The sequence below is a fragment of the Podarcis pityusensis genome (genome assembly GCF_964106645.2).
Source record: "Podarcis pityusensis genome assembly, chromosome: 4".
Classification (NCBI taxonomy): domain Eukaryota; kingdom Metazoa; phylum Chordata; class Lepidosauria; order Squamata; family Lacertidae; genus Podarcis; species Podarcis pityusensis.
In genome coordinates, this window is record NC_138027.1 from 26,262,746 (window position 1) to 26,290,028 (window position 27,283).

Here is a 27,283-nt window from a genome sequence, read left to right on the forward strand (position 1 = left end):
GGGTGGGCAGGGGAAGGACTAGACCATGTGAAAAATGAACATAATATTTTAGCTGCAGTTCATTCATTTTCAGCTTCGTATTGTTGTTATGAAAAAGCGCACCTAGACATTCCGTTGTTGTGCCCATAACATGGGTTTAAGGTGCCATTTAGCTCCTAGCTTTCATATCTCAGTTTCTAACACTGCCTGCTGAAGGGCACCTTGCCCTGCAGTGGTCTTCAAATAACAGCACTGATTGGAGCTCAAAGTGGATCTTGGAGGCATGATGGAAATCGCTGCCCAGTGTTGTGATACAGCCTTCTGAAAAATGAAGGCAAACCTACTACTTCGATCATAAAGATGTGGAAGTATATGAAAGTATACTAGTCCTCCTCTGTTCTGTGATTATCAAGCAAGGTGTGATTTCCTGAATAGTCTTTTTTAAGATTAAAAGTAGATAAGGAGGTCTCTCTCCATTTTGTATGGAGTGCAAAGACTTAAGTTGAACTAAGTTCTCATTAAAATCAACATGACAGACGTTATTTAAGTCCCATTGCTTTCAAGTGAAATGTAAGTTTTATTCCCCCCTCCCCCCCTCCGGATCTAACTGTATGGTTATTTGATTATAATTTATACTTTTAATAGAAGAGCAAAATGTAGTGATTGTCAAGCTTTTATTTTTCTCTTGTCATTTAGGAAGTTCAGAATGGAAGATTATTTCGGCTTCTTGCAAAATTGGGAACAATCAATGAGAGGCCAGAGTAAGGAATTCAGCATTTTCTGCATCAGTGTGTTATAAAGAGGCACCACAAAGAGTCTTGAATGTTCACGCATGATGATGGACTTGCAAAGTATAGAAGCCTCTGAAAGATGGGCTAGGTTACTTTGGTCAGTTTGGTAGCACACTGTCCAGAACTTCTTTGTATGTGAATATGTGTTTACCACTCACTTTTCAGTTGGATAATAGATCCTGGTTTGAGGCTTGTCTGAAGATAGAGAATTATTAGTGCAAGGTGATGTTTCATAAGTTGCAAGATTTCAAACAATTTTAAAACTCCAAACTATTGGTGCATTCTTGGGAAGGTATTTCAGTTTTTTCTCCCAACAGCAGCAAATACTCTCCAAGTGCATACAGTTGCTACAGTGCCAACTCTGGAGACTGGGAACAGTAATTGATAATTGTAAAGATTGCATTCTCCTGGACACTGTAAGTCTGACCTCAATGACTAATGATGCCAAATGTAACCTTAAGCAATAGATTATTTCATCCAGAGCATTAGGAACTGGTAGGGATTCCCCCCGTCCCCCGCTTAAAAACCTTATTAACCTGGTTTTCAAAATCAGCTAAATTAGGATATCAGGAAAGAGATGTGCAGCATAGTTGCTTAAGATGCTTTTAGCCCCATGAAAAGTTTGTTTTTAATTTTAAACTCCGGACTGAAGGGTGTATCACACATTCCTCCTTCTTAAATTGTGGTGGGGAATAACTTGCTACAAAGCAGAAACTTCTTCAGAAAACACTTAGTCTGAGATGTTTATGAACTTGTACTAAGAAACACAAAACGCTCTGTTTTACAATAGATTTCAGAAGGACCCAACATGGTCAGAAACTGGAGACAGATACCTCCTGAAGCTGTTTAGGGATCATCTTTTTCATCAGGTGACAGAAACGGGCACTCCTTGGATAGACCTCAGTCACATTATCTCTTGTCTTAACAAGGTAAATGAGTGACTGTATTTTACGTTTATTGCAGATAAACTATGTAACTAGTCTGTCTTTCCTCCTCCTGTTATTTTTAATTGGGCTGCAAGCAAGTTGTCTTAAAGCAGATATGGTTCTCAAATTGGTCTTCAGCTGTGTGTGCAGGTGAGTTCACACGGTGTGCATGGTGTCAGTGGTGCAAATGAGTGCTTCATTGGCTGCATCAGAAGCAATGGCTCAGATAGGACACTAAACCCTAGCTCTGTGGTACAGTGATGCATTGCAGGGAGTCTTGGACTTGCCTGCTCCCCTCTTCATCTGTGTTTTAAAACTAACTGGCTCTACATCTGACAAGGACAAATTGTTTGTAGTTTAAACTGTGGTTTATTGAAATATGCCAGGATCAAACCATAGTTTCTGACCATGAATTGTTTCCATAAAAACCGTAGTTTAAACCTACCGGTTTGTTTTTGTCACATGTGACAAACTGTGCTCAGCTTAAAAAGCAAATTCTTCCAGTTTGGTGGCTGCACTGGAGGAGGAGAAAGGAGGAAGGGGAGCACGAGCTCAAAGGTAAACCAGGCTTTCCCCTGTTGTGCTTGCTAAACCAGGCATCCCCAAACTCGGCCTTCCAGATGTTTTTTGGGACTACAACTCCCATCATCCCTGACCATTAGTCCTGTTAGCTAGGGATGATGGGAGTTGTAGTCCCAAAACATCTGGAGTTTGGCCTAGTTTGGGGGTGCCTGTGCTAAATTGTGGTTTAGCTTTACATCTGAACCCTGGCCTCTCTTGTACATATTCAGTGAAAATTCTATTGTTGTGTCTAGTTCAAAACGGTTGACCTCTTACCATTAAATTTAGAAGCTGATAGGGATCTCTTTGTTCAATTTAGACTTTAAGGAACAAAATGCCTAATGCACTTAGACTAGACCAATCCCTATCTTTTCCCAGTCCTCTTGCCCTAAAGCTATTTGTTGTGTTGTGTGATTTATGAATGATTGCCTGTTTGACTATTCCCACTTGTCGTGTAATCCCTGCATATGGAAAGCTACTACACGCTGAACGATTTTGAGGGTCCTTTCAGAGAATTCTATAGTTTTAACTGTGCACTGTGTGACAAAGTACTTTCTTTTGTCCTGAATCTTTCATTGGATGGTCCTGGGATCTAGTATTATGAGGGGGAGAAAAACATCTCCATCCATTCCCCCCTCACACACATAATTTTATACAGCTCTATCATAGGGACACGGGACTATCTAGGGACACGGGTGGTGCTGTGGGTTAAACCACAGAGCCTAGGACTTGCTGATCAGAAGGTTGGCGGTTCGAATCCCCGCGATGGAGTGAGCTCCCGTTGTTCGGTCCCAGCTCCTGCCAACCTAGCAGTCCAAAAGCACGTCAAAGTACAAGTAGATAAATAGGTACCGCTCCAACAGGAAGGTAAACGGTGTTTCCGTGCACTGCTCTGGTTCGCCAGAAGTGGCTTATGTCATGCTGGCCACATGACCCGGAAGCTGTCTGCGGACAAACGCCAGCTCCCTCGGCCAATAAAGCAAGATGAGCGCCGCAACCCCAGAGTCGGTCACGACTGGACCTAATAGTCAGGGGTCCCTTTACCTTTACCTATCATAACCCCTCCTTACTTACTCCCCGCCCCCCACCAATAAAAAGCTCCAAATATTGCAACCTTTCCTCATAGGGGAGTTGCTCCAGCCCCTTGATGGTTTTTGTATACTTTCTGAGGTGTGGTGACCATTATTACACATCATTGAAATTGCAGGTATGCCATAGATCTGGATAATGGCTTTATGACATGGGCAGCTTTATTTTCAATCCCTTCCCTAGCAATCCCTAATTTACCCTTTTCACAGCTGTCACATCCTGGGTTGATATTTTTATTGAGCTGCCCACCCCTGCCCCCACCACATTTCCTTCTTGTGCTGCCTCAGAGGGGTTCCCAGCCTCCTGGAGCAGATTTTTAGAGGGCACCCGAGGCTGCAAGGAGACGTTGGTCAGAGTTGCAGGCAGAACTCTATATTCAGGATGCTCCCACCACGTGAGCACACCCAGGATCCCAGCCAAAACCATTAGTTTTGTGAATATGCTATCAAGTCCTACTATGTGAATATAAATGGAAGTTTTCTGCCCTTTGATTTCAGCTAGATGCTGGTGTGCCAGAAAAAATAAGCCTCATTTCCAGAGATGAGAAGAGTGTACTTGTGGTGACGTATAGTGACCTAAAACGCTGCTTTGAAAATACTTTTCAAGAACTGATTGCAGCCGCGAACGGCCAGTTGTAGTACTTGCTGAAAGCATGCAGGACGTTGCTGAAGAACATAACTAATAGCAAATTGCACTACAGCTGATTGTCGTCATCTCATTTCACATTTTGGGAAACAAAACAGCAGGAGATGTTGCACTTCAGTCAGGTACACTGTTACTTGAAGGGAAGAATGTTTTTGCTTACCCTTGAGCTCTGGCTGCCATTGGAGGCTTTATCTGTGAAGAATTTATTTTAAAATAAGGAACACATCAGGAGTATGATGTTCCTGCTTTTATTTTTTCCACTCGTATATGCACTAATTTTAATTTTTTAAAGACTTTTCTGATCTCTGATGTTTTGCCACATTGGATACTTACTAAGGGAATCTCTTTGCAAGGACATTTCTGGGATTTTTATTTTATTTTTTGCCACTGAATATACTGCGGAATTTATTTGTTTTGATATTATTTGCACCCCAGAATACTATAAAGGACCAGGTGAATAATTTCATAGAAATTGTGTTCTGTAAATTTACAGTGTAGCTTGTAACCTCTGTAAAACTGTGTCTTATGCCACCCACTGTTAGGTTCACCAATCAAAACCAGAAGATGCATATTTTTTTAAAAAGGAAGAAAAAAATCAAGTTGGGTATTATAGAAATCTCACATGTAAAATCCCCTTTTATTTGGCTGAAGCTTTGTCTAAGCAAAGCAGCACCATTTTGAGATCTGTAACTTTGAGAGCATATCCCAGTTGCTCTAAACACAACCAGCGCCTTTTAAATAAAATACCTGTTTGTATATTTTACTGCTAGTCAGATGCATTCACATTTATGCAATTTTTAATAGAATTTTTAAAAGGAATTGTGTTACAGACCTGAGGATTCGGGAGTTTATTCATTTAATTTACTTATGGTATCCTTTTTTTGTATAAAGTTTTGTTCTTTGAACCACAGCTTTATTATGGTACTTTACACTGGATACAGATACAAAGACACTGTTTGGAAGATTAACTACACACAGCAGTTGTCTGGCATCAAGAGCTTTTGAAGTTTTATAGCCTGATTCTGGAAGAATGGTGGTCTGCTGTGCCTTTGCAGTCACTGCTTAGCCCAAAGTAATATTACTTTTGATAATACTCAACACATGAATATTCAGTCTTCAAGCCTGGGATTTCTTTCCCCGCAATTAACTTTCTGATATTGGACCTGCATTTGTCCGCAAGCTTGGGTATTCAAGGGAATTTGTAGTGGAACACCTACACTTTGATACTGAAGACTGCCAAATACGTATAATTTCCCCCCTTTCTTAAAGCAGTAGTGAAGACTGTATATCTGCTTCCTTTTCCCAGCACTGAATGTTTTAATAGCACTGGGTGCTCACCATGAAGACAATGTGGAAACTCTCTCCAAAGGGTGTCAGGACAGACTCAAAGCACTTGCAACTGATGTTACTGGCACCCATTTTATTAATTCTCAATATTTGTAATTTCAGGTGAATTTTTAATAATTCTGTCCAGTTTTATAAGCTTTAATGATGACACTCCTTTAGATTTGCCTCAAGGAAAGCAGTGCTCTTCAGAAGGAAGGCTGTGGAAGACTAGGGACACCTGTTGCGCCTCTAAATGAGAAATTGCAGAGCCTGCGGTTTGGTAGCATAAATAAAATCAGTTGTTTTATCTGGAAAAAAATTTAAACGGAGCATAATGTTTAATATTGAGAAGATAACAGTTGCCACACTGTTGTTCTTTTTTTTAATGTCCAAAGGAACAGGGACTTTGAGATACGAACCTGGCAACCAGTCTTTTATCATTCGCTCATGTATATGAGGAAGAGCAGCTGTCTTTTTATATGTTTTTGAAAAATCATATTGTAATTCTTTTGTACAAAAAGTAGTACTTGTATTCTAGAAGAAATATTGAATGCTTAATTTATATGCGGGCTGAGGCTTTTTCTTTTCTTTTCCCCACTGTTGTTTTCTTTGAAAATGAAAGGGATCATCTCTTCAGTTGCGGGAACTGGGAACCTTTGACAGATTATTTTGTGGACCAATATTTTGGGGAAAGCAAAAGCAAGGGGGGGGTGTTTGTAATGCAGGGCCTTCAGTCTCATCCTTGCTGTACCAACAAGCCCACCTCTGAAACGGCAAGTTGCATTTTGCTTATTTGTCTCATTCTGTAAGTGTACATTGCTTTAGCCCCAGTAATCTCAGGACTTGGTTTAAGGTTAAAAAAATAATAATAATTTTGAAAAAGAGAGCAGAGAGCCAATAAGTTTCCATAAGTAAACGCCATCCAAGAAATTTCTGCTGTTGGGTAATGCATAGAACAATGTGGAGTATTGTTTGTTTTTATTTGGTCTGTGTTTTGGAATTTTCTGCTTTGGTGTTTTTTTGGGGAGAGCCCTTCTACTCCAATATAATTCCATTTAGAAGGCTGTCCAGAAACTAGCATGTTCCATTCATTGGAAGAGTTATGTATGTAATCCCTAAAACAGCGCAGCAATGTTTTTCTTAAACAAGGCATACTTTTTTCATGCGGGGAAATGATTCTGACCTTCCTATCTCTACAGCTGAAAGCACAGAAAGGACAACCTTTTGAAATCATGTGATGTTAGTCCATTTAAATTTTCTTACCTGTTCTTAGGTTGCTTGTTTGGGTTTTTGTTTTTGCTACACTGTAAATACTTTATTCGGGGTACATAATGTCTTTCTTTTCCTTCTAATTTTCCCTTGTTCCAGTAAAGTTTTAGACGTGAACAGCTTCCCCTAAAAAGCACCAGTGTTACATTCTGATGTCATGATCCCACTCTGTGTTACCTTTTAATCTTGTTTTTCATTCTTTTCATGTGTACAGCAGTATTTTTAATAAAGAATACCAGAAATAACACAGCCTTCTTTTGAGCATGCAAAGGTGTGGGTATTGTGTGCCACTTCTTGTGTAGTTGACTTAAACTATTTTATGGAGTTGTTTTCTTCATATTTTACTCCACCCCACTCTACTGCAGGGTTTGTGGAACAGTGTTTGGCTTGCAAGCATTGTTTATCTGGTGTTCAGATATAGTATACAGCCTCAAGAGAACGGTGATGTGCATTTCTTGCTGATAGACAAATGGCAGAGCTGGCCTGTTCGTTATCAAACTGACTCCAGATGCTGAAGTAGTCCAAACCCTCTGAAAAATGCTTTTTAAATAACTTCCACTTTTGTTTGAGCTCCCATATCAGATTAAGATACATTTGGCAATTTACTTTTTGGAAAATTATTCATGAGTTTTATGTAGTTTTCCATTTTTTATTGATTTGAACTATTAACTGAAAAATATATATATATTAAGGCATGGTCAAGGCCTTTGAACCCTCAAACCTCCCTGTGATATGTTTTATATAAAGTGTAAAAAGTCATAGAACTTTATACAATAGAGGGCAGAAAAACTTTAGGATCCTGCCAGATATTTTTTGAAAACTGGTCTTGCAGACTTTTTGCAGGTTTAATCTTTACACCTTCTAAAAGTGCATGTGTGGCCTTGCTGTTCATTGTCCCTGGGTTTTCTTTCTCAAGCTGGAGTGTGCTTAACAGGAGAAGCTCCAAGAGTAGTATTTTGTGAGCATGTGGGTTGCAAAAGCATGCTTGCACATCATATTGGCCCATGTGCCAGAGGATAAGGCTTGTCTTCAACTTTCTACAGCTACACACGATGGCAAGCACATCTTTCCTGCTGACAGCTTTCAATTCAAATGATGCCTTGGGCAAGTACAGAATTCTGTGCATGCAACTGCATATAGACCATGGAGAAAAAACTCACCTTTAGAAGGGCCCAATGATCCACAGAATGAAGAAGCATCTCTTTATCACACTACCAGTGACTTAGCTTGAATTCATCCCCTTGAAATAAGGTCGATCTTCTGACAGGCCTTGACAAATACTTTGGCTACTTGAAATTGTTGCTTCAAGCCAAAACCAACCAATTTGGTGAGACACTTCTGCAACTTTATGGAATTATTATGAACACAAGCAAAGCAATAATCTCTCAAATGGAGCTTGGAAATAAATTTTATTGTGAAACTTTAGGAAGCATATGTAAAAATAGACGGTAAAAGTTAAGGCACAAGTAGGAGATATTTACATCCAGTTAAAGAATGCTTTTTAAATTCCAGTTTTTTAAAAAAGGTTCGTTAAAAGCATTAGATTTGAATATAAAAAATATTTGTTTTTACAACTACTAATGCCCTACATGAAAATAAACCCAGGAGTTTCACTCCTCAGCTCTTTATAGATCCATTGGCTTTAATAATAGAGTCATGGCTGAATAGCTGGCTGATGTTCCATCTGATGAAAGAGCACAAAGGTTACAGACTTACGGCTTTAGAAACTGAGTGTTCTAAAATTCTCCAGCACCCAAACACTCTTCACTCTATTGGCCTTGATCCAGCTCAGGTTAATTGTGACAAATTGTCATTGAAACCAATGAATCAAGTTTAGGCATAACCAACTTGGAACAGCAGGACCGACATCAGCTGCTTTTATAGAACAGCCATCGTGGTAGCTTACTGGTCGACCAAGGCAATGGTTCACTACCATAACTACCTGCCCCTTGGCAAAATGAACCTAGCAGCACACTTTTAGCACTAAACTAATTCAATAGCTGCAATAGCAGCAGCAGCACAAGATTCAACAGGTATTTCAGACAGTGCAAAGCTGCAGCTGGATGCAGGTTTTATTGCTGATTAGCTACCGCAGGTTGGCCTGACGCTTTGTGCCTCTGCTGTCACTTGCAGCTGGGAGTATAAAAGCAGGCTAGTATAATAGATACATAGAGAACTGGGTGTTCTCTCATGGAAAATACTAAGATGCTGCGCCAGGGAGTCCCCAGTACTGCCTCAAGAAAACCTGAATCCTACCTGTGTTTGTTGTGCAGATTTACTTTGTGCAGTGTATATGTTGCTTCAGCAAGCTACAAGGTAAAGAGCTATGCAGGGAGCTGAGGCCCCAACACCCTCTGTATGGTTTTGAAATGTTTAATAAGGTATTGCAGAGCTACCCTTGCCCCTGATGCATTCACTGTATCCCCGTTACGTCTGCTTGAACTGTTTCTACTGAACACACTCCTTCAAAAGCTGAAACAATTCCACAGCAGCATGAGAGCAAAATGGGTATGTATCTACAAAACTCTGTGGGTAAAATAAAAGTGCAATCTCCCTTAAGCATATAACTAAGTAGACCAGAAGCGCCTGGTCAGTTTCACCATCCTCCCATAGCATTGCCTGAGACCAGTGTAAGGATCTGTATTTAGGAAGTGAGAGAAATACAGTGCACAGGGTTCTCTTCCTGCTGTCCCCCTCACATTTGAATAGTTACTGGGTTCTTGTGGTTCTTGCTGTTGGGTGGAAGCTAGTGCTACAGCACAGAAATAGCCTGTACTCTACAGGGGTGCTGTTGGGTCAGTGAGTAGCAGGAAGGAGCGTTCAATATTTTAAATGGTGATAGTGGAGAGAGGCAGCTCAGTGGAGGAGCAGCTGCTTTGAGTAGTTCAAAGTCCTTACTTGCTACACTGGAGGAGTGGAATAGCGAACCACCGAGTTATAGCTGGGAGGAGAGGAGCCCTGCATCTGCTTCCCTTCCCAGCCGGTGCTGCCGCGGGTAAATGGCAGAGTCACATCGCTGATGTGGCCGCAGCTGGAACTGTAAACCTTTGGCTTTGCGGTGTCACAAAGGACAGACTCCTTGCTTCGGCTGCCAGAGAGGAGGCTACAAGCAAAAGCAGACATGTGTTAGATTAAAAATATGTATCATTAATATGTTTCCACTATCCTCACCAATGCTATAGAGCATGAACTTTTGTTTGGGAACTGCATTTAGGATTTCTCATGCCCCAAACAAGATGCAGTCTTTTCTTTTTTTCCTTTTAAGCAAGTCTGACCAACTTCCTTACTGTCCATTCACTGCTTAGAATAATTCCTGTTAATACAGCCTTTTCATGGTCAAGCCCTTATTCCCTAGACAGGAGCTAGGCAGAGGAAGGCAGCTAACACAACATGGCAGAGGGCAGGAGCAAAAATGACGCTCTTGCATCCCTCCATTGTCATGTTGCCATTTTAGTATCCTGATTATACCACGCTGAGTCATGAAAGGGAAGGGGCACTAAGAACAAAAGCCATACCCTGCCCCCAGCTCTATAATGTGGTCGTTTTTGTATATTGCTAACTCAAACACAAGGCAGGGACCAAATTGACCAGTGCTGTGGGAGGAGGTGTAAATCTTCCCCCTTTTGCAATCTTCCACCTGCCCATAAAAGCCACCCCATAGAACAAGATATACCCATATGATACCTGAGATCCATAGGGCAAACAGCAGATGAATGGAGAGTGGTCTTTCTCAGGAAAATGGCTCACAGAAATAGGGTTAACACCCCATTTAAGTGACAGATTCAATTAGATTCCTAGCAAATGTCCCCACTTTGTGTCTCGTTGCATCCTGAATAGTCATGGAAATCACATACCCAAAGAAAGTTTGCTTTTGTTTGCTGCCTGTCCATGTAAAACGCTTCCGTTCTTCTGAAGACAGCACCATCCCACTGTCGGCCTGGTAATCCTGAAAAAGAACACACCTTCGGTAATGCAACTTTGTTCCTTGTGTGTTCAAGTTACTCCAGTTACACATTGACTCTGAATAACCCATCATCTACATGGCCCTAAATTGACTTTTTGGTAAAAGTGCAACCATGTAGGGTGTTCAACAACTGTGCAAAATGTGTACCTGTGTATGCAAAGAGTTGAGTTTGTACACCAATATTCACATGTAACATTCAATGGCCATAAAGTCTGTGTACACAACAGCTTAGCTGTACAAATCAACAAGGGTACACCCACAAATACTTGTATAGGTTTAGAGACAGCTTGTACTTGTATTTGGGGTAATATGTGAATAAGCCTTATGTTAGCTGCAAGAAAAGTGGTGTATGAGCAGTGGTAAAAAAAGTATTTCTGTTCCCAAAAAAGTGATAAATTATCAAACTGATAACTACTTCTTAGTTGACACTCTTCGTCCACTGAGACTAAGTAGGACTGCACTTTTTGGTGTTATGGTTTAGCATATCTTTTACATATCAGATATATTCTTGGAGTTCTCTGAGCGTAGACTCAGTTACAAGCTTCAGGGACACAAAAAGGAGACCTGGCTCACAGAAGCAAGTTTTACATACTCCCAATCCTGCTATGGCTCAGATTAAAATCCCTAGTTTACCTAGCCAACCACCTCACTTCTTCTCCATCAGCGCTCTTCCTTCTATAAATTAGACTTGGAGCCCCTTCAAATCAGTGGTGTTTTTTGCAGGTGTATTCTGCAATGTGTTGGGCTCGTAGCTTCTTGCTGAAATGCTGTAACTTTTCATCCCACAAACGTTTATTTTTTAAAAATAAATAAATTTTATTTTCAGTTTTTCTTAAAAATATTTTACATCCATAGAATTCCAATATTACAATACACAAAAATATTCTGTTTCCCCTCACCCCTTTTGTGGTTTCTTATTTTAATTCATAACACTGCATTTTCTTCGTCGTTCTAATTATTAATTACTCCTTCAAATTTTCTTTGAACTGTTTGGTTTAAATTAATCCTCCTAATGAACTTATGTGTGTACAATGACATTTCAAACAATCTACAAATCTTCCCCAGTCACTGATAAAGTTTTTCATCCCACAAACATTCTGGGTGTGTGTGTGTGTGTGTGTACACATGTCCCCTTTTGGTGTTGCAGAATATACCTGCCAAAAAGCACCAGTTTGGAAGGGTCCTGCCACTGACACAATAATAGCGCATTAGTGGTGGATTTACACTACGCTGCCCCCTCCGCTGCATTGGTTATTATGTGCTGCTTTTGCCACGTTGCTGCATTATTGTCATCTGGAGGGGGCACTCTTGCACAACTAAATTGGGCAATAGGGTGGGGAAACAACCCAGAACCTTTGTGGGACAAAAAGTTATAGGATTTCAGCAGGAAGCTATGGGAAATGGCACTGATTGGGAATGAAGCGGTATGTCCAAACCTAAACCTTTTGCAGGCACAGAGAGCACTGATCGTGTATATCGCTTTTGTAAAGAACTATGCCGAAATTCTGGTTTTAGTATGTTGGCTGTTTGGCCGTAATAATAAACATTCATTTATTTAACACCACCATGAACAAAAATCCCTGTGTATGCACAATAAAAATGACATCAGGAGGCGCTCACTCCTTGTTGTGATGGGAGCAGATGGGGTAGTACCCCAGCTACAATTAAAAAATTTGCTCACTGCTAATACAGCAGTAGAGAAGGCCACCATAGCTCCTGGGAGTTATAGTTTTTCCAAGGGCTACTGCAAGCTCCATAGTCCTACCTCCTTTAATCTGCTGCTCTTATTGAAAGAGGTTTGGGGAGGTAGGTGAGTGATTGATTTCAAAAAGTAAGAATAGCTAAGTAATTTTTTTTTAAGTGATATATTCCCAACTTTTTCCCAAGTCAGTTTGTGGTTTGGGGAGCTTGCCCATCAATTGCCCTGAGGTTCAGGTGGAAGGATTGGATAGAAATGAATGAGTAATTAGACTAGTTCCACTGTCACACTTTACTGTGACAAACGGAGAAAATGCCAGCCATGGTGGGGAGTGTGCACTGCATCGCTCCTAGAGGTCCCTGCAACATACAAACACTCTCTCCACACAGGTATATCACACCCAGCACATTATTTACCATTTGGCTAATTAACAGTCTGAAAAAATAATAATCAATGCTACTTTTAAACATGTTACTCTCGCCGTGTACATCAGCAGGACAATACCAACTTGCACAGCAAAATGAGTCACTCTTCCCACAACATCAGCCCATCCTGGAGGAAGATGACCACAAAGGATCTGTTGTATTCCTCTTTAGCTCAGCAACACAAGGCTGAATCTAAAATGGCACACACCACACATTTTAGTAGGTTGATCGTGACTTACATCACATCCAAGTTTGTTTTTGGGTGAAAGTTCCTCAAAGGTCTTGACTTTCATTCTGAAGGCATTAACATATCTCCTTGAAAAGCAAGCAGAAGAAAAAGCTTGTTAGATGATCTCAAAACATACCTTATACAGTGGTACCTCGGGTTAAGTACTTAATTCGTTCCAGAGGTCCGTACTTAACCTGAAACTGTTCTTAACCTGAAGCACCACTTTAGCTAATGGGGCCTCCTGCTGCTGCTGCTGCTGCTGCTGCTGCGCCGCTGGAACACGATTTCTGTTCTCATTCTGAGTTCTTAACCTGAAGCACTATTTCTGGGTTAGTGGAGTCTGTAACCTGAAGCGTATGTAACCCGAGGTACCACTGTATGTATATTGAGCTGCTCTGTTTTATATTCTTTCTACATATGAACATCTGAACACGGGTGAGACACTCTAACTTTATGGGCGGGATTTAACTAAGTTGTTGCATGAGCAGAATGAGATCCAGTTGTGCAACAGGACTTTGCCCCGTCTTTCCCCTCACATCCCCTAAATCTGTTCTGGATGGCTGGGGAAACTTTAGAGGGCATGCACGAAATCCATGCTGCTAGTCATTCCTTTGCTATATAGGTAAAATATCTTGGTATTCCATCATACCCAGTGTTTTCGATGCTTGTGTAGTTCAAGGCTGGTACTGAATGATTTCCTCTCTCATGAGGATGAGGGGAAGTTGGAGAGGAATGGTCAAATTCAGGATCCACTGATAATATAGTATTCAGAGGGATATAGTCTTTGCCATCCTACATAAACAGAAGTATAAAAATTATCAAACAGATAGGAATAGTGTGAAAACAATGCCAAGCATTGGAGTCCACAAGCTCCCTAGGGAGTCCATTCCACTGTCAAACAACCATGACCTCCCTGAAACACCATAAACATTTTGCTGCTTGCCTGCTTTACGTTTGCTTGAAGTAGATCTCCCAATCTCTCCACCAGCTCTGAGAATCTTGGCCTTTCCTTTGGATCCCCTTGCCAGCAATCCAGCATGATCTGATAGCTGCCAAAAGCAAAAGACAGTGTATCATGAGCACTACTTCTATGACTCACGCTTGAACAGCAGACTTCACATCTGGGAGCCACCCTTAACACAAATTTGCAACATGGGATCCATTTTTAAATCATTTTCTATACACGTCCACCTCCCCCTCTCTCTTTTCTCTCCTACTTTCTAACTTAAACTCTCTCTGATTTTATGTGCTCCAAACAAAATACAGAAATGGTGAAAGTGCTACTGATACCCCCAGAGTTCAGAGCATTTGTGCCTTGAAGAACCATCAGTGCCGTGCAGTAGAGAACACATCAAACCTCTTGCAGTATTTCAGGCATTTCTACAGAGTTAACTGTTGCAGTTTTAATTATTTTTCATAGGATTTAGGTTCTGAGGAAAGTGAGGAAGAAGTCAGTATAGTTATGATGAAACTCCTGCTTTTTCATTCTTCCTCTTTCCACATGTGAACGATGAACAAATACTTAAACTCCTCACAAGGCTCCATAGCTTGGTTGCTCGCTTGCCAGACTAATCTCAGGGCTAGAAAAATCTCTGTTGCATTGAAATCTTAAAGCTTCTCTACTGCAGTGTAAGCCCATTATCTCTTGCCCTCCAAGCACCGGTTACGCCATTGCTCACATCGGACTTTCATGTGTTTGAAAGGTTATCAAGCTGCTGCATTGACCTTCTCTGGCATAAGCCAAACATCAGGAGCCCTTGGGAGCCTGCATCACAGATCTCTGCCGCCAATCTCTGATAACCTCTGCTGCTCTTCACTGATTCCTCTCTCAGTTGTTATCCACACATCCACCCCAAAAAGCACACAGGCCTCACAATAGCCAAACCAGAAAGTTTCATTCTGTAGTTTTGCCATTAGTAAATGTGGTGGCTGAACAGAGTGATGCTGGAGCATCAAAGGGGGAATGGGATGTCGCACATCTCATGTGGTATCTCTTGAGAATCCTTGTTTTTATTTACCAACCTCCCCATCCCACTTAAGATAGGATTAATAGTGTGTGGACAATGTCTGGTAGATTCTCAGATGCAGGGCTTAGGGATTTGTATGTGTAACAAAGGAGGGTTCAGTTGGCTTCAGACAGGAATTTTAACCCTCACGCAACTTTTGGTTTCAGAGTTGAGGGCTATTGTTGTTGCAGTTATGACATTTATGAAGTTACATCTGACCCGGGGTGTGTGTACAAAAATGCAGAAAAAGAAATAAGAGGGAGGGAGGGCCCATACTTTAGGAGGTAGTAGTCATGCATGTGCTACGCATGTGAGATGATGGGGAAGTTCTTCAAGCTCAGACTAGAAACCTAACTTGGGAGGCCTGTAAAAATCCCTTGCAAAAGAAGAGGTGAATTTTACAAGCCCCAAATGTCTTCTCCTACATAGATGAAAACCCCAGCAGGAGAAGACACCCCAGCTCCACCCAACTTCACACAGGTATGTTTCTGTCATTTGCCTCACCTGTCCCTGCTGCCTTCCCCATACCCAAAGGTCGCGCCCATTTTTCCTACCACACACACATATTCCCCTGTCCTACCAGTAGGGAGCAGCAACAGTAGGAAAAAATGGTAGGTCTTTTCCCCCCATCCTCTAGCAGGCAAGGAGGATTATTAGAGTTGTGGTTCTTCCAAGGGCTCCTGCAAATGCACCTGGATTTAAATTAATCTGGAGCCTGTATTCACTGGGATTCCTAATACCACTGATCCTAACAGGCTTTTTTGGTGTCATCATATTGCATTGCCATCCATTTGGATTTTTCTGGGAATATCCTGCATACAGGAGTCTGGTTTCATCAGCGGTTGGGAACCTCTAGTCCATGGGCTTCAAGATCAGCCCAGCAAGTCATTTTTGGGGCACCACACCCATCTTTCTTAGCCTGACATCATATATGACATCAAGCATGGGAAAGTTCAAGAGGCAGCTGCTGCAGGGCAAGGCAAGATGTAGCACTTCTCGAATTTGTCACTTTTTTCTTTTGCTCTGAACAGAGAAATAAAAAAAGCACAGAATTTTGCCTGCAAAAGAAGAAGGGGAAGTGCATTCTGAGTGCACTCCCAATTCTTCCTTTAAAGCCACTGCTTGAATTCAAGCTGATGATGCAAAGGAACAAACCATCCTTTGCAGCCATGGCTTGAATTCAATCCAGTTGCAAAGGAAGAATTGGGGATGCAACTGCAGATTGAAGCCACAATCCCCTGATGTTATGTGATATCAGGTGAATGGAGGATGTGTGGCCTCACCTGTTAAAGTAGTCTGTGTGGGGCTGGCCATTTCCAGACCTGGCCCTCTGGCTGAATACAATTTCCCAACCCCAACTTACAGGATCACCACCCCAAAATCATTTTGATGTCCCTTTCTGATATTATGTTCTCCGTGAAGGTGTCTCCATTGGAATTACACAAAATCATTCTGATTGTGAGACGTGCATAGGAACTAGTATACATCCTAAATTATGTGTGTGTGGCCCTCCATCCTGTCTGGAGCTTAGGGGAGCTGAAGTCCAAAACATACGGAAGACCACAGCTTAGGCACCCCTGCCTTAAATCCCAAAACCCAGAGAGCAGATCTTAAGGATAAGTTCCTTTAAGGAAAAAGCTGGCTGAAGGCCTAACTAAAGCGAAAGCCAAATTATGTTTTTAAGGAAAGCGGAGGAAAATGATTCAGGAAGGGGTGACTTAAGAGTAGAGAATGTTGTGCTTAACCTTTTCACCACCTATAATTTCTCTGTTCCAGTTTCTCCCCCTTAAAACTAAGTTAACTATCTGCCTACAGCAGGGGTGGCTAAGCAGTGGCTCTCTAGATATTGTTGGACTACAACTCCCATCATCCCTGACCATTGGTCTTGCTGGCTGGGGATGATGGAGGTGGAATTCAACATCTGGATGGCCACAGATTAGCCACCCCAAATGAGTGTGAGGGTATGAAGACATTTGAAACCCTATGGCACGAAAAGCAGCAGGGGAAAGGGTGATATCAAGCATAGAAGTAACAGGCTGGGAAGGTTTATGCACCTCTTCCCCAAATTCTACTGTTCTAAATTCCCAAAGCACTTTTATCCTAATGAAGGTTGGTGGCATTTTGTTACATGTGCGCACTGTTTGCTTTGTCCCAAAGTAATGCATGCCAAAAATGATACTGTCCAAAGCACTCGTACATCTCTGGGGTTGCAAAATCTGGGGCTTTCATTCTTATGCCTTCTTTTAACTTGTTGAAAAAGTCTTCATCTATCTGAACACCTGGATAAGGAGATGCACCTAAAAGAGAAGAATTTTTTAAAAAAAAAAAAAGTCTGAAATTGGAGCGGAGAGAATAGCAAAGGAAATCACAAACACTTCTGACATGTGAACCTTTACAACATTTGCATCCTGTTAGAGACTGAGCATTTTCTAAACTGAGTTGCTAACCTGTGCGGCCTTCCAGAAGTTTTGGACTCCAACTCCCATCAGCCCCAGTCACCATGGGACCTGGTAGCCCATCAACATCAAGAGGCCACAGGCCAGCCACCTTCCTGCTCTAAAGTAAGCCTGAGATCTAGTTTGCTTCCCACCACTCTTCTGTTCTGTTTGGGTGATGGGCAATGAGTTCTGATGGGGCATACTATTTTCTATATTCTTTTCTTTTAGCTTAGCTTTTCAAGTGTTCATCCTTTCTCAGGGTAGTAAGAGTTAATTATGAGGCAAGAACAATCCCAGCAACAAGTACTAAACAACCAAAAGACTGTTTGTCTAAGGAACTGCATGTATGGACCAATTTCCTCTGCTGTTGTGTCTGTCTCTTCTACCATTCTTCTTTGATGAATGAAATTGCTGCTTCCTTTGCAGGACAGATTTTGTATCCTGCATTTTTAAAAAAGATTATTATTATTATTATTATTATTATTATTATTATTATTATTGTCTTGCTCAGCATTTCCATCCTAGATGGCATGCTCACCCGAAGATGATAATTTCAGTGTTTGTTTGCCTGTGAGCCCCTTGGAGGAGGAAGCAGCTGTGAATGGCAATGGCCTGGCACTGTGAGATCCAAGGGCTGATTGTGGTTGTGCTGCTGAAAGTTGCTTGTTTGTTTATTATTAAATTTGTATCTCACCCTTTCTCCCAAAGGAGCCCTGGGTGGCAAACAACAAGTGATAAAACAATAAGAACATCTTAGAACGTTTTGAAAAAACAATTCCAGTACAGATGCAGACTGGGAAAGATCTCACAGACTTTACTGCTATTATGGCCCGCAGAGAAAAGTGCAGGAACGGGTAAGGTCTATCTAAAGAAATATTACACAGATAGACAGATTATCTGACAACAATTTTTAAACCTCTCCTTTCATGTGTCCTACTCTGTTCCCGTCATTGTAGAGACACATGGTTCATAGTTTATTTGCTGTTTATAAATGCCATATTTTGTGTAGCATAATAAATACTGATTAACAGACTAATCCAGTACCACGGTTCTGATGTGAACAACAGTGAAGTCACTAGATCCTGAAAAGCACAAGGACCTCCTCCTGCCCACCCACGCATTGAACAAAGTGGTTTTTTTCTCCCCTTTTCCAGTCAATACCCCAGTACTGCATCATAACCAGCCTTAGAATTTTCCATGCTGAAAGAGCAGCCTGCAGTGTGGCAGGGGAGGAGACAAGCTGCCTCTTAGACGCCACACGGATAACAAGGGCTTACTGCATCATTGCCATTCCAAGGCCTCCTAGCCACTGCGTTTTTGCCTTTCTGGGTTCTGTAAAATGGGGTTAAGGATGTAGCAGGTGATTTTAGATTGCATAGTATAGAAAAGTAGGGACTGGGAGAGAAGGTAGGACAATTTTTGATGGGCCCCTTTACTGCCTGCTAGTTGCTGCCATTCAGGTAAAGAAAATATTCTGAGGTCTTGAGCTCTTGCTTTCTACAGTGGTACCTCTGGTTCTGAGCCCTCGGGTTATGTTTTTTTCGGGTTATGAACGTTTTTAACCTGGAAGTGAGTGTTCCAAGTTCTCAGAGGCCTTGCTGCTGCCCGGAGCTAAGCCCGGAAATCCGCGGGGCCTGTGGAGGCTCTGCAACTGGGCTCCAGCAGCGGGAGCACTCGGAGGCCTCCGCGAATGCCCAGAGCCAGGCCCCAACATCCGCAGGGCCTACGGAGGCTCCGTGATCGGCTTCCAGCCACAAGAGCTTTCCGAGGCCTTCACAACTGCCCAGAGCCAGGCCCCGGCATCCTCAGGATGCCCAGCAGGTCGCATCCCAGCCCCAAAGTTAGGTAAGGAACACTTACCTAAGGAAGACCAAGAGCAGTGAAGCTGTTAAGAAAACAAAGATGAGCCTGGGCCGAAAAGCCCTTTACCAGCCCTTGCCCCACCCCCAGCTGTAGCAAGATGGGTGGCACCTCACCAGGTAAGCCCACCTACCCTGTGGGAGGGGGGGAGTGGAAGATTTTGGGATTCTGCAAAGGATTTTGGGATTTGTTTATGTGAGTCTGCCCTGTGCCTTTGTCTCTGCTTTGCTCCTTCGCTTGGGGGACTTCTGCGGGACTCTGCCTTCTGTCATTGTTTTGGGGATTGCGTGGAGCCCAGTTCAGCTACTGGTTGATTGTGTGACTGCAGAAATGGATAAAAGCCCCCCATCCAAACAATGACTATCATCAGTGCATGTAAGAAAAAAATAAATGTTAATTTTTTCATCTACAATACTGTCTTATTTATTTTATAGTACAGTACATTGATTATTGCCTTCATTTTATGGATCAATGGTCTCGTTAGACAGTAAAATTCATGTTAAATTGCTGTTTTAGGGGGTGTTTTTCATCGTCTGGAACGAATCAATCCACTTTTCCATTATTTTCAATGGGAAAGTGCGCTTCAGGTTAAGAACAGACTTCTGGAACCAATTAAGTACTTAACCTGAGGTACCACTGTATATTCAAAACACATTGGTTTAACTTCTACTAAAATGTAAGCAGATCATAACAAGCCCATTTCTGATATATATTTAAGCTGCAATCCTTAACACACTTAGGTAGGAGTAAGTCACATTGAACTTGTTGAAGATTACTTCTGAGTAGCATGTACAGGATTGCACTGTTAACGATGAATTGGGTACTGTATCCAATTGATTTTGTTTTCAGAGATCTTAGGATAGAATCAATTCACTTTTTCTTTAAAGAACAACTTACCTAGAGAAAATATTTCCCACAACAGTACTCCGTATGACCAAACATCACTTTTGGTACTATAGATTTTATCAAATATAGATTCTGGTGCCATCCATTTGAGGGGGAGACGTGCCTGTAACAAAATCAAAGGGCCTTACTTTTCAAGCAAAATGAAATTAGCTGTAGATAGCTAGGTAAGTGTTTTACAGAGCTAGAATTATTGTTTTAGGCTGCACGTGGAAGTTGCCTTCTGCTCACAGAAGGGCCAGAGTGTTGTTGTGCTAGAAAAATGAGATTAAATCCAGAGATGCAGTTTGTCTTGCACATACAGTACTCCACTTTGCCTTTAGAGATCTAGCCAGTTTCAAGCCAGCCATCACAAATATAAGACTAGAAACTTGGTTTTCAAAAGCTGAGAGTCTCAGGAAGCTCGATGGGGTGCCTAGTACCAATTATGTTCTTTTTTCCTGCACTTCTACAAAAGCTAAATACAGACAGCCCTGGATGCAGATAAGTAGGTATGCTGTGATTTCCCCGGTATTAAAGAAATGTGCTTTGCATGTGCCTAAAGTTCCTTAATGATGCTCATATATTCTTCCAGAACATTAAGATCTTTTTTCAAAGGGGAAGAAAGTTTTTTTTTTTAATTGGGTTTTATAAACAAGAATAATGTTATGCAAATAAATATACCAAGTTTTCTTGTGTCATTTGTATACCACAAAAATAGCATAATAAATGTTGAAAAATATCTACAACATATGTTTCATTATTAGTGACCAATGTATAAATTCTTGGTTTATGAATACATTTATGACCAATGTATAAATTCTTGGTTTAAATCAGGCATGGCCAAACGTGGCCCTCCAGCTGTTTTGGGACTACAGTTCCCATCATCTCTGACCACTGGTCCTGTTAGCTAGGGATGATGGGAGTTGTAGTCCCAAAACAGCTGGAGGGCCAAATATGGCCATGCCTGGTTAAACAATTAGGAAAAAGAAGAGGAGGGAAGAGAGGAGTGGGGTGGGATGGCTATGCCTCTATTATTCTACTTGGTGTGTGTGAGGGGTTGTGCCAACGTTACTTGTATGGGTCCTCTTACTATTCACTTGTTGTATTTCCTTGGTGGTGAGAGAGGTTGGGGGGGGGGGCTTAGGGTGTGGTTGGTTGTCTTTGGTTGGCTGCAGTGAGAATTGTTTTTGTGTGTGAGCAGGGTATGAGTGTGTATTTTTGAATCAGGTTAGCCAAATTGATTCGTATGCTGTCGGGGCATTCTTGTTGTTGTCTTGTTGGGCTGTGTATGTGATAAAGGGGAACCAAACCGGGGTGAAGGCATCTTCTTCTATTTGTCCCCGTGTCAGTTTCAGTTTATTGGTTAGTTTTTCTAATAAGGATGTTTCCCATGCTATTTGGGAAGAAAAGTTATTTCACACATTCCAGGCCTGAGTCCTAACAGTGCCAACAAATTCTTGAGCTAAACCAAAAGATTCTGGGGGGTAAATTATGATGAGCCATAGCTCAAATTAAGCCCCACTGCACCCCCAGTGAAGAAACGCAAACTTCTTTTGCAAATAAAATTTAAGCCTTTTTACTGGCTGGCCTAGCAAGGTTAGCCAAGAAACAAATATCAACATGTAAACTATTCAAAAAACAGAGCTGGCGGACATTTCCGAGCATTGTTGTGGAGGATGCAAACTGTCACAGTGCATGCAACTCATCTGGACCGCTCATCTTCACATAAAAAATGTACAATCACTTTCAGGGGCCTTTTAGAGTGCAGAGAATGTAAACATTTAGAAAACTTCTCCGTGAGCTGTTCAAAATGATAAACAATGGGGCACATAAGAAGCATGCTGACTTACATCGCCTTTTCTCACATAATCAGGATTCTTATAAATATCTCTTGCAAGGCCAAAATCACAGATCTTCACAACATTGTTTTCAGACAAAAGGACATTTCTGGCTGCTAAGTCACGATGGATGCACTACAAGAAAACATTAAACAATCTCATTGCTGATCCCGATAGGATTCCAAAACACAAAGCTGAATCTTTTCCATGTCCTTTTAAAAAGCATTAATATACATGTTCATGTTTTTAATAGCTCAGTTTACATTTTCTTCTGGAAGTTGCCTAAAGTTTACATAGAACTACCATAATGAAATGCAAAGGTGCTTTCCAAAGAAACACTTCAGAATCTAAACATGTGTACCTTTAATCTGTTGAGTTCTACCAAGGGATAAGTCAAACTGATTTAGGCTTTGTAGGTAATGCATTTGGAAATACATAATAAAATCCAAAATCAATTAGGACGTTGTATATATTTAGATAAGCAGCTATTTTTTCCTACCGTATGAGAATTTGTAGTGAAGTCCACCTTAACCAGGCCTGTTTTCAGAGAGCCAAACTGAACTGAACAGAAATCTGGACCAAATCTTTAATTTTCCCCAAACCAGAAACTTGTATTTGTAGAAACACATTTATTTTCAAAAGGAGAGCTGAGATTTGAAGATGCTGTGAACATTAAATCATGTTTCTAGAGATGAAGTACTATGACTACTGGGTTGGGGTATTGTTTAGGGGGTTTTGTTGGTGGTGGTGGGGTTGCTGTTAATGACATGAATTGTTTGTATCTTTATTTTTAGAACTTTTTATGATTTATGTCAAAATGGTTCAGTTTGGTTGTGTACTTTTTGATGTGTTTTAGTTAGTTATGACTACTTTTATTATGTTTGTGATTATGCAAATATTTTTGTTGTAAGCCGCCTTGAGCACGGTTTTTACTATGGAAAGGCGGCATACAAATAAAATGCTGATGATGACATGCAACAGTCACTGAAAAATGTCCCACGCAGTGACCCTAACCATGTGGAAAGGTGGTCATCTGTAGCCTCTGACTACACCATTACTCCTAGCAGTGACATCGATGGAAATCGATGGAAAGGTGGCCGTGAGCCCTCCTTTACAGAAAACAGTTGTCTAGCTGAAGGGCTACCCAGTTCACATCCCATTTAAAGATGAAGAACTGTAAGCAGCCAGTGCCTGGACAGCAAACTAAGAAGGGGCATGCACACCTGTCTGGCAAGAGGAACTACACTTCTATTTAAATTATAGTAATTATTTGCAACTGGACGCCTTCATCTGCCCCAGCTGCAACAAAACATGTCTCTCCCATATTGGCCTCTACAACCACAGCAGGCACTGCAACCTTCCAATAGTTTGACTTCACTCTCAAAGGCACACTCCACCATTGTCTCCCGAGGCAGGCGGATGCCAACAACAGTTTCCATCTATACTGATAAACTGGCATTTGCGCATTTCTCACGAAGGCATATCCTCTTTTCTCTCCCTCTCTTTATTTGGTGATGTGGTAAGTGGCCATGCTAGTGGTGACAAGGCATACTTAAGCATGTTTTCAGAGGCTGCAGATGACCATATCCCTGCGTGTTTATTAGTGGCTATTTATGTGGTTCCTGATCACCTGGATCTAACCCCAGGCAGAGGAATAACTGCAATGGAAGAACAAGCCTTTTGTTTCTAGTCTGCTGTGTATGCTATGACGACATGAATAAACATGCATTTATTTATAGAGAGAGCCTCAAAAAGAAAACTGTCCTTCCTTCCTTCCTTTAGGAGTTCTGGGGAACAAAATTGCCATTGAATCACAGAAACCAGTTTGTCTTCACCATGATGCAATTTCCCTGATGCAGTTAGTTGCAAGGAAGATGAGGAGCCACTGGTTACTTCAGTAGCCTTGCCCTATGCTTCCTTTGTGCAGCGAGTTTCCCAGGGTGCAGGGAAAACCCCTCTTTCTCAATAAAGTTTCAGGGAGTAACACAAACATTTTGTATTTAACAAAACAGAAACATGATGCTTAGAGGCGTTGTTACATCACAAACTTAAACTGGTATAAGAACTACCTTTGGTAGTGCTGTGAAAGGGGTTTGGAATCCATGTATTCATTTAGGCCAGGTGGCTAGGGTATGCCGTATGCTAGGTGGCTAACAATTGTGTAAAATTGTGTAAAACACTTAATTTTTTTTAAAAAATATAAGTGGTGGACATATGCTTCTAATGTATATATTCCTTTAGGGTCACTGGCTCCCCCCCCCCAATAAGGACTCTGCCTTAACAAACAGGCAACAATTTAAAAGATGCATTTTACAAAGGTGACAGAAAAGCTGCACTTGTTGAATTTCTGTCTGTCATGCAGCTATTAAGGGCACAGCTCCTCTGCCAGGAAAAAAGACTAGAGGTCAATATGGGGATAACATTCCCAGCCTATTATACAGTAGGCTGTTGGAAGCATAATGCATGCAAAACATTACCCCATTATTATTAATCTTCCGCAGGGGAAATGCACAGGGGGTAAACTAACCTTTTGAGATGATAAGAACTCCATGCCTCTGGCCACCTGAAAACTGTAAGAAATTAGATCTTCCATGGTGAGGGGCCACTTGTAAAATTCATCAGAATCTGAAATCAATTCAGCGCATACGAGGTTAACATGACTTTGTGCTGCCCACAGTACAATGGAGTGCCTGAAACGTAGTTTACTAGTGAGAACAAAAAACAATTATTGGGAGGTGCTGAGCACTTCCCCAAGGTTAAGGAAGAGACCATAGAAACAGTCACACATCTTCCTGTCCGATTGAGTAACGTTGTAAATAAGCTTATTTTAAACCATCTTTTCTTGGATGCGAGTATCTCCCAAGGATGTTTATGAGGGTGATAAACGGGGAAAGAAAATGTCAAAGATGCAGATCATGCGGTAAAAATATCCACAGGCTGCATAGAAAGAGGAAGGAATTAATACATACCCTCCTCTTCCTCTTCCACATCACTTAAACTTTTATCTTCCTGAAATCCAGAGCTTGCTAAGCTCTCTCGACTTGGGACGCTCTCCAGCCTTTTCTTCTTACCACCAATGGTCTCCACATCCTTCTCCTCTGTCACCAGCTCTCCTTGAAGGGAGGCATCCTTTAGACAAAAAGAGGGGGGTGGGAGAGGGGAAAAATTGGCACAAGATGGAACAGAAGATATTCCAGCCAACGTTAAGCACTTTTGAGCCCAACTGATTTCAGCAGGAAAGTTAAGCATGTGCTTTTATCCCTCCTGTTAAAGAAATGTACAGTCATACCTCGGGTTGAATATGCTTCATGTTGAGCGCATTGGAGTTGCGCTCCGTGGCAACCCGGAAGTAACGGAGCGCGTTACTTCCAGGTTTCGCCACTCACGCAGACGCTCAAAATGACATCACGCACATGCGCAGAAGTGGCGAAAAGCAACGCGCGTGTGCGCAGACATGCTGTCCCTAGTTACGTCTGCTTCTGGATGCGAACAGGGCTCCGGAACAGATCCCGTTCGCATCCCGAGGTACCACTGTAATATAAAAGTGCTTAACTTCAGCTAGATTGTACCCCATGGATTTTGAGGTCTTTTCATTCAATTACTTTTTAAATGTGCTGGTGAGGTCCTGGGACACCACCACTGAAAAACACTGTCCCTTAGAAAATGATTAAAGCAAGGGAGTGGAACCACTAGCCAGTTTCTCCTGCTAGAAACTTTGCAATAGGCTATTTTCTGCACACACCTCGCTGTCCCTCATCCAGGCAAACCAAAGGCACTATCAGAGTTCAGGGACACATTCCAGCCAGGCAGAAACACTCAAGGGGAGTGTGAAGTAGGGGGGTGGGAGGTGGAGCTTGGGGAAAGGAGAGTCCTATCTGTCTGTCTATCTGTCTATCTATCTATCTATCTATCTATCTATCTATCTCACATTTTTCACTTTGATTTAAATTTAGTGGAGCCAGGAGCAGATGGATAGAATTGCTTTGGCGGCCAGATCTGGCCCAGGGGCAAAGGGCTGGTGTGCATCTGGAGTTGTATTCCTGCTCCACATTTTTGAGTTAATGGTCTTGTCCTATGGCTTCAACACTGCGCCTGTGCAAGAAAGGGAAGTCCCAGGGTCATGTTGCATAGAATTGCACTTAGGCTGACCCAGAGATTACATATCCTTCCTTACATATCCAAAATACATCGCTGCTGAACCCTGCAATGAAGTCTTGCACTGGGGAAGGTACAACCTTGTAAAATTTTTGAGTTACTGCATTGCCGCAACAACCTGGTTATTTTTCTATATCTGTACATTAAAGCAACTCATATTTGCACTGGTCAAAGGGCATTTGCACACCTGTTTCTATTTGTACTGTGCAGCAAAATAAAATTAATGTGATTATTTCAGTGGACGGTGAACTGAAGTAATAAAATACGGCATTTGGGACATTACCTTGTTGGAAGAAAAGAAATTCCTTTTGCTCTTAAGGTAGCTTGATAAATTTCCGTATTTGCAATATTCAACTATAACCATTAGTGGCCCTGTGAACAAGATGATAAACGTTTTGGTGGGGGGAAATGACAATTTATAACCTCTGTGCCTTTTGTGTCATTGTTCAAGTGCCTGTTTCAGCAATACAGCATCATTACTTAAATCAGAATGCATTTGAAAGAAATCCATAATATTTCCCCTGAAGTCCCTACTCTCATCTTTGTTTCACACTGATTTCTAGGAAAGTTTGATCTGTATGTGATTTAATTCAGGCCTGCATCTCAAAAGTGTATTTTCACACAGTTGTATCAAGTCATGGTTTAACTCTTGAAGTTAAAACAAGAACAAAGCCCAGCAGAACTTAGCATTAAGAACCATCTTTCCAGCCTGTGATAAATACAAAAAAAAGTAAAGCTATATTTTAAATAAAAATAAATAAAATAGCAAACCAGAACACCATGTTTTTGTCATAGTTGTCCATACCTCCATTTTTTGTGCAAGCGCCCAGCAGATTCACAACATTCAGATGATGACCAATATGTGTCAAGATCTTCAGCTCAGTCATCAGAGCTTTATACTCGCTGGCGGTGGCTCCTTCTGCAAGGCCAAGCAAAATGGTTTACTTATTACTTAGGGCACTTCTTACCTGGAGACTTCTTGCCCCGGCTCCTGTCACTACTTGTTGTTGATCACCAGCTGCATTCTGTTGGTTGTGAGGATGCTTTCAGCAAACCTGAACCCTAGGCAGGAACAGCACAATAAGTCCAGAAGCCTGTAACTGCACCGTTTGGGCTGTGGGCTGCCTACATGAACCTTCCGCAAGCTGGTATCCTGCAGATGTTCTGGGCAACAACCCGTTTCCCCTGACCGCTGATT

At 41.6% G+C, this 27,283-nt stretch overlaps 2 protein-coding genes across 16 annotated transcripts in view; one reads left to right on the top strand and one right to left on the bottom strand.

The window, feature by feature from the left end:
- PAN3 (poly(A) specific ribonuclease subunit PAN3) overlaps window positions 1–6,831 on the top strand; it is a 59,628-nt gene extending 52,797 nt beyond the window's left edge. For both annotated transcript variants that reach the window (XM_081004094.1, XM_081004095.1), the window contains 3 exons: window positions 676–740; window positions 1,561–1,699; window positions 3,844–6,831. In XM_081004094.1, the coding sequence (XP_080860220.1) occupies window positions 676–740; window positions 1,561–1,699; window positions 3,844–3,984 (345 nt within the window). In that variant the 3' untranslated portion in view covers window positions 3,985–6,831. The remainder of the gene's footprint in view (window positions 1–675; window positions 741–1,560; window positions 1,700–3,843) is intronic.
- A 1,145-nt stretch (window positions 6,832–7,976) lies between these two features.
- Window positions 7,977–27,283, bottom strand: part of FLT1 (fms related receptor tyrosine kinase 1) — a 135,057-nt gene continuing 115,750 nt past the window's right edge. For all 14 annotated transcript variants that reach the window (XM_081004046.1, XM_081004054.1, XM_081004045.1 and 11 more), the window contains 12 exons: window positions 26,891–27,004; window positions 26,369–26,457; window positions 24,900–25,059; window positions 24,458–24,555; window positions 21,943–22,065; window positions 20,105–20,216; window positions 17,107–17,206; window positions 13,847–13,952; window positions 13,553–13,695; window positions 12,914–12,989; window positions 10,441–10,532; window positions 7,977–9,689 (listed from right to left, as the gene is read on the bottom strand). In XM_081004046.1, the coding sequence (XP_080860172.1) occupies window positions 9,488–9,689; window positions 10,441–10,532; window positions 12,914–12,989; window positions 13,553–13,695; window positions 13,847–13,952; window positions 17,107–17,206; window positions 20,105–20,216; window positions 21,943–22,065; window positions 24,458–24,555; window positions 24,900–25,059; window positions 26,369–26,457; window positions 26,891–27,004 (1,415 nt within the window). In that variant the 3' untranslated portion in view covers window positions 7,977–9,487. The remainder of the gene's footprint in view (window positions 9,690–10,440; window positions 10,533–12,913; window positions 12,990–13,552; window positions 13,696–13,846; window positions 13,953–17,106; window positions 17,207–20,104; window positions 20,217–21,942; window positions 22,066–24,457; window positions 24,556–24,899; window positions 25,060–26,368; window positions 26,458–26,890; window positions 27,005–27,283) is intronic.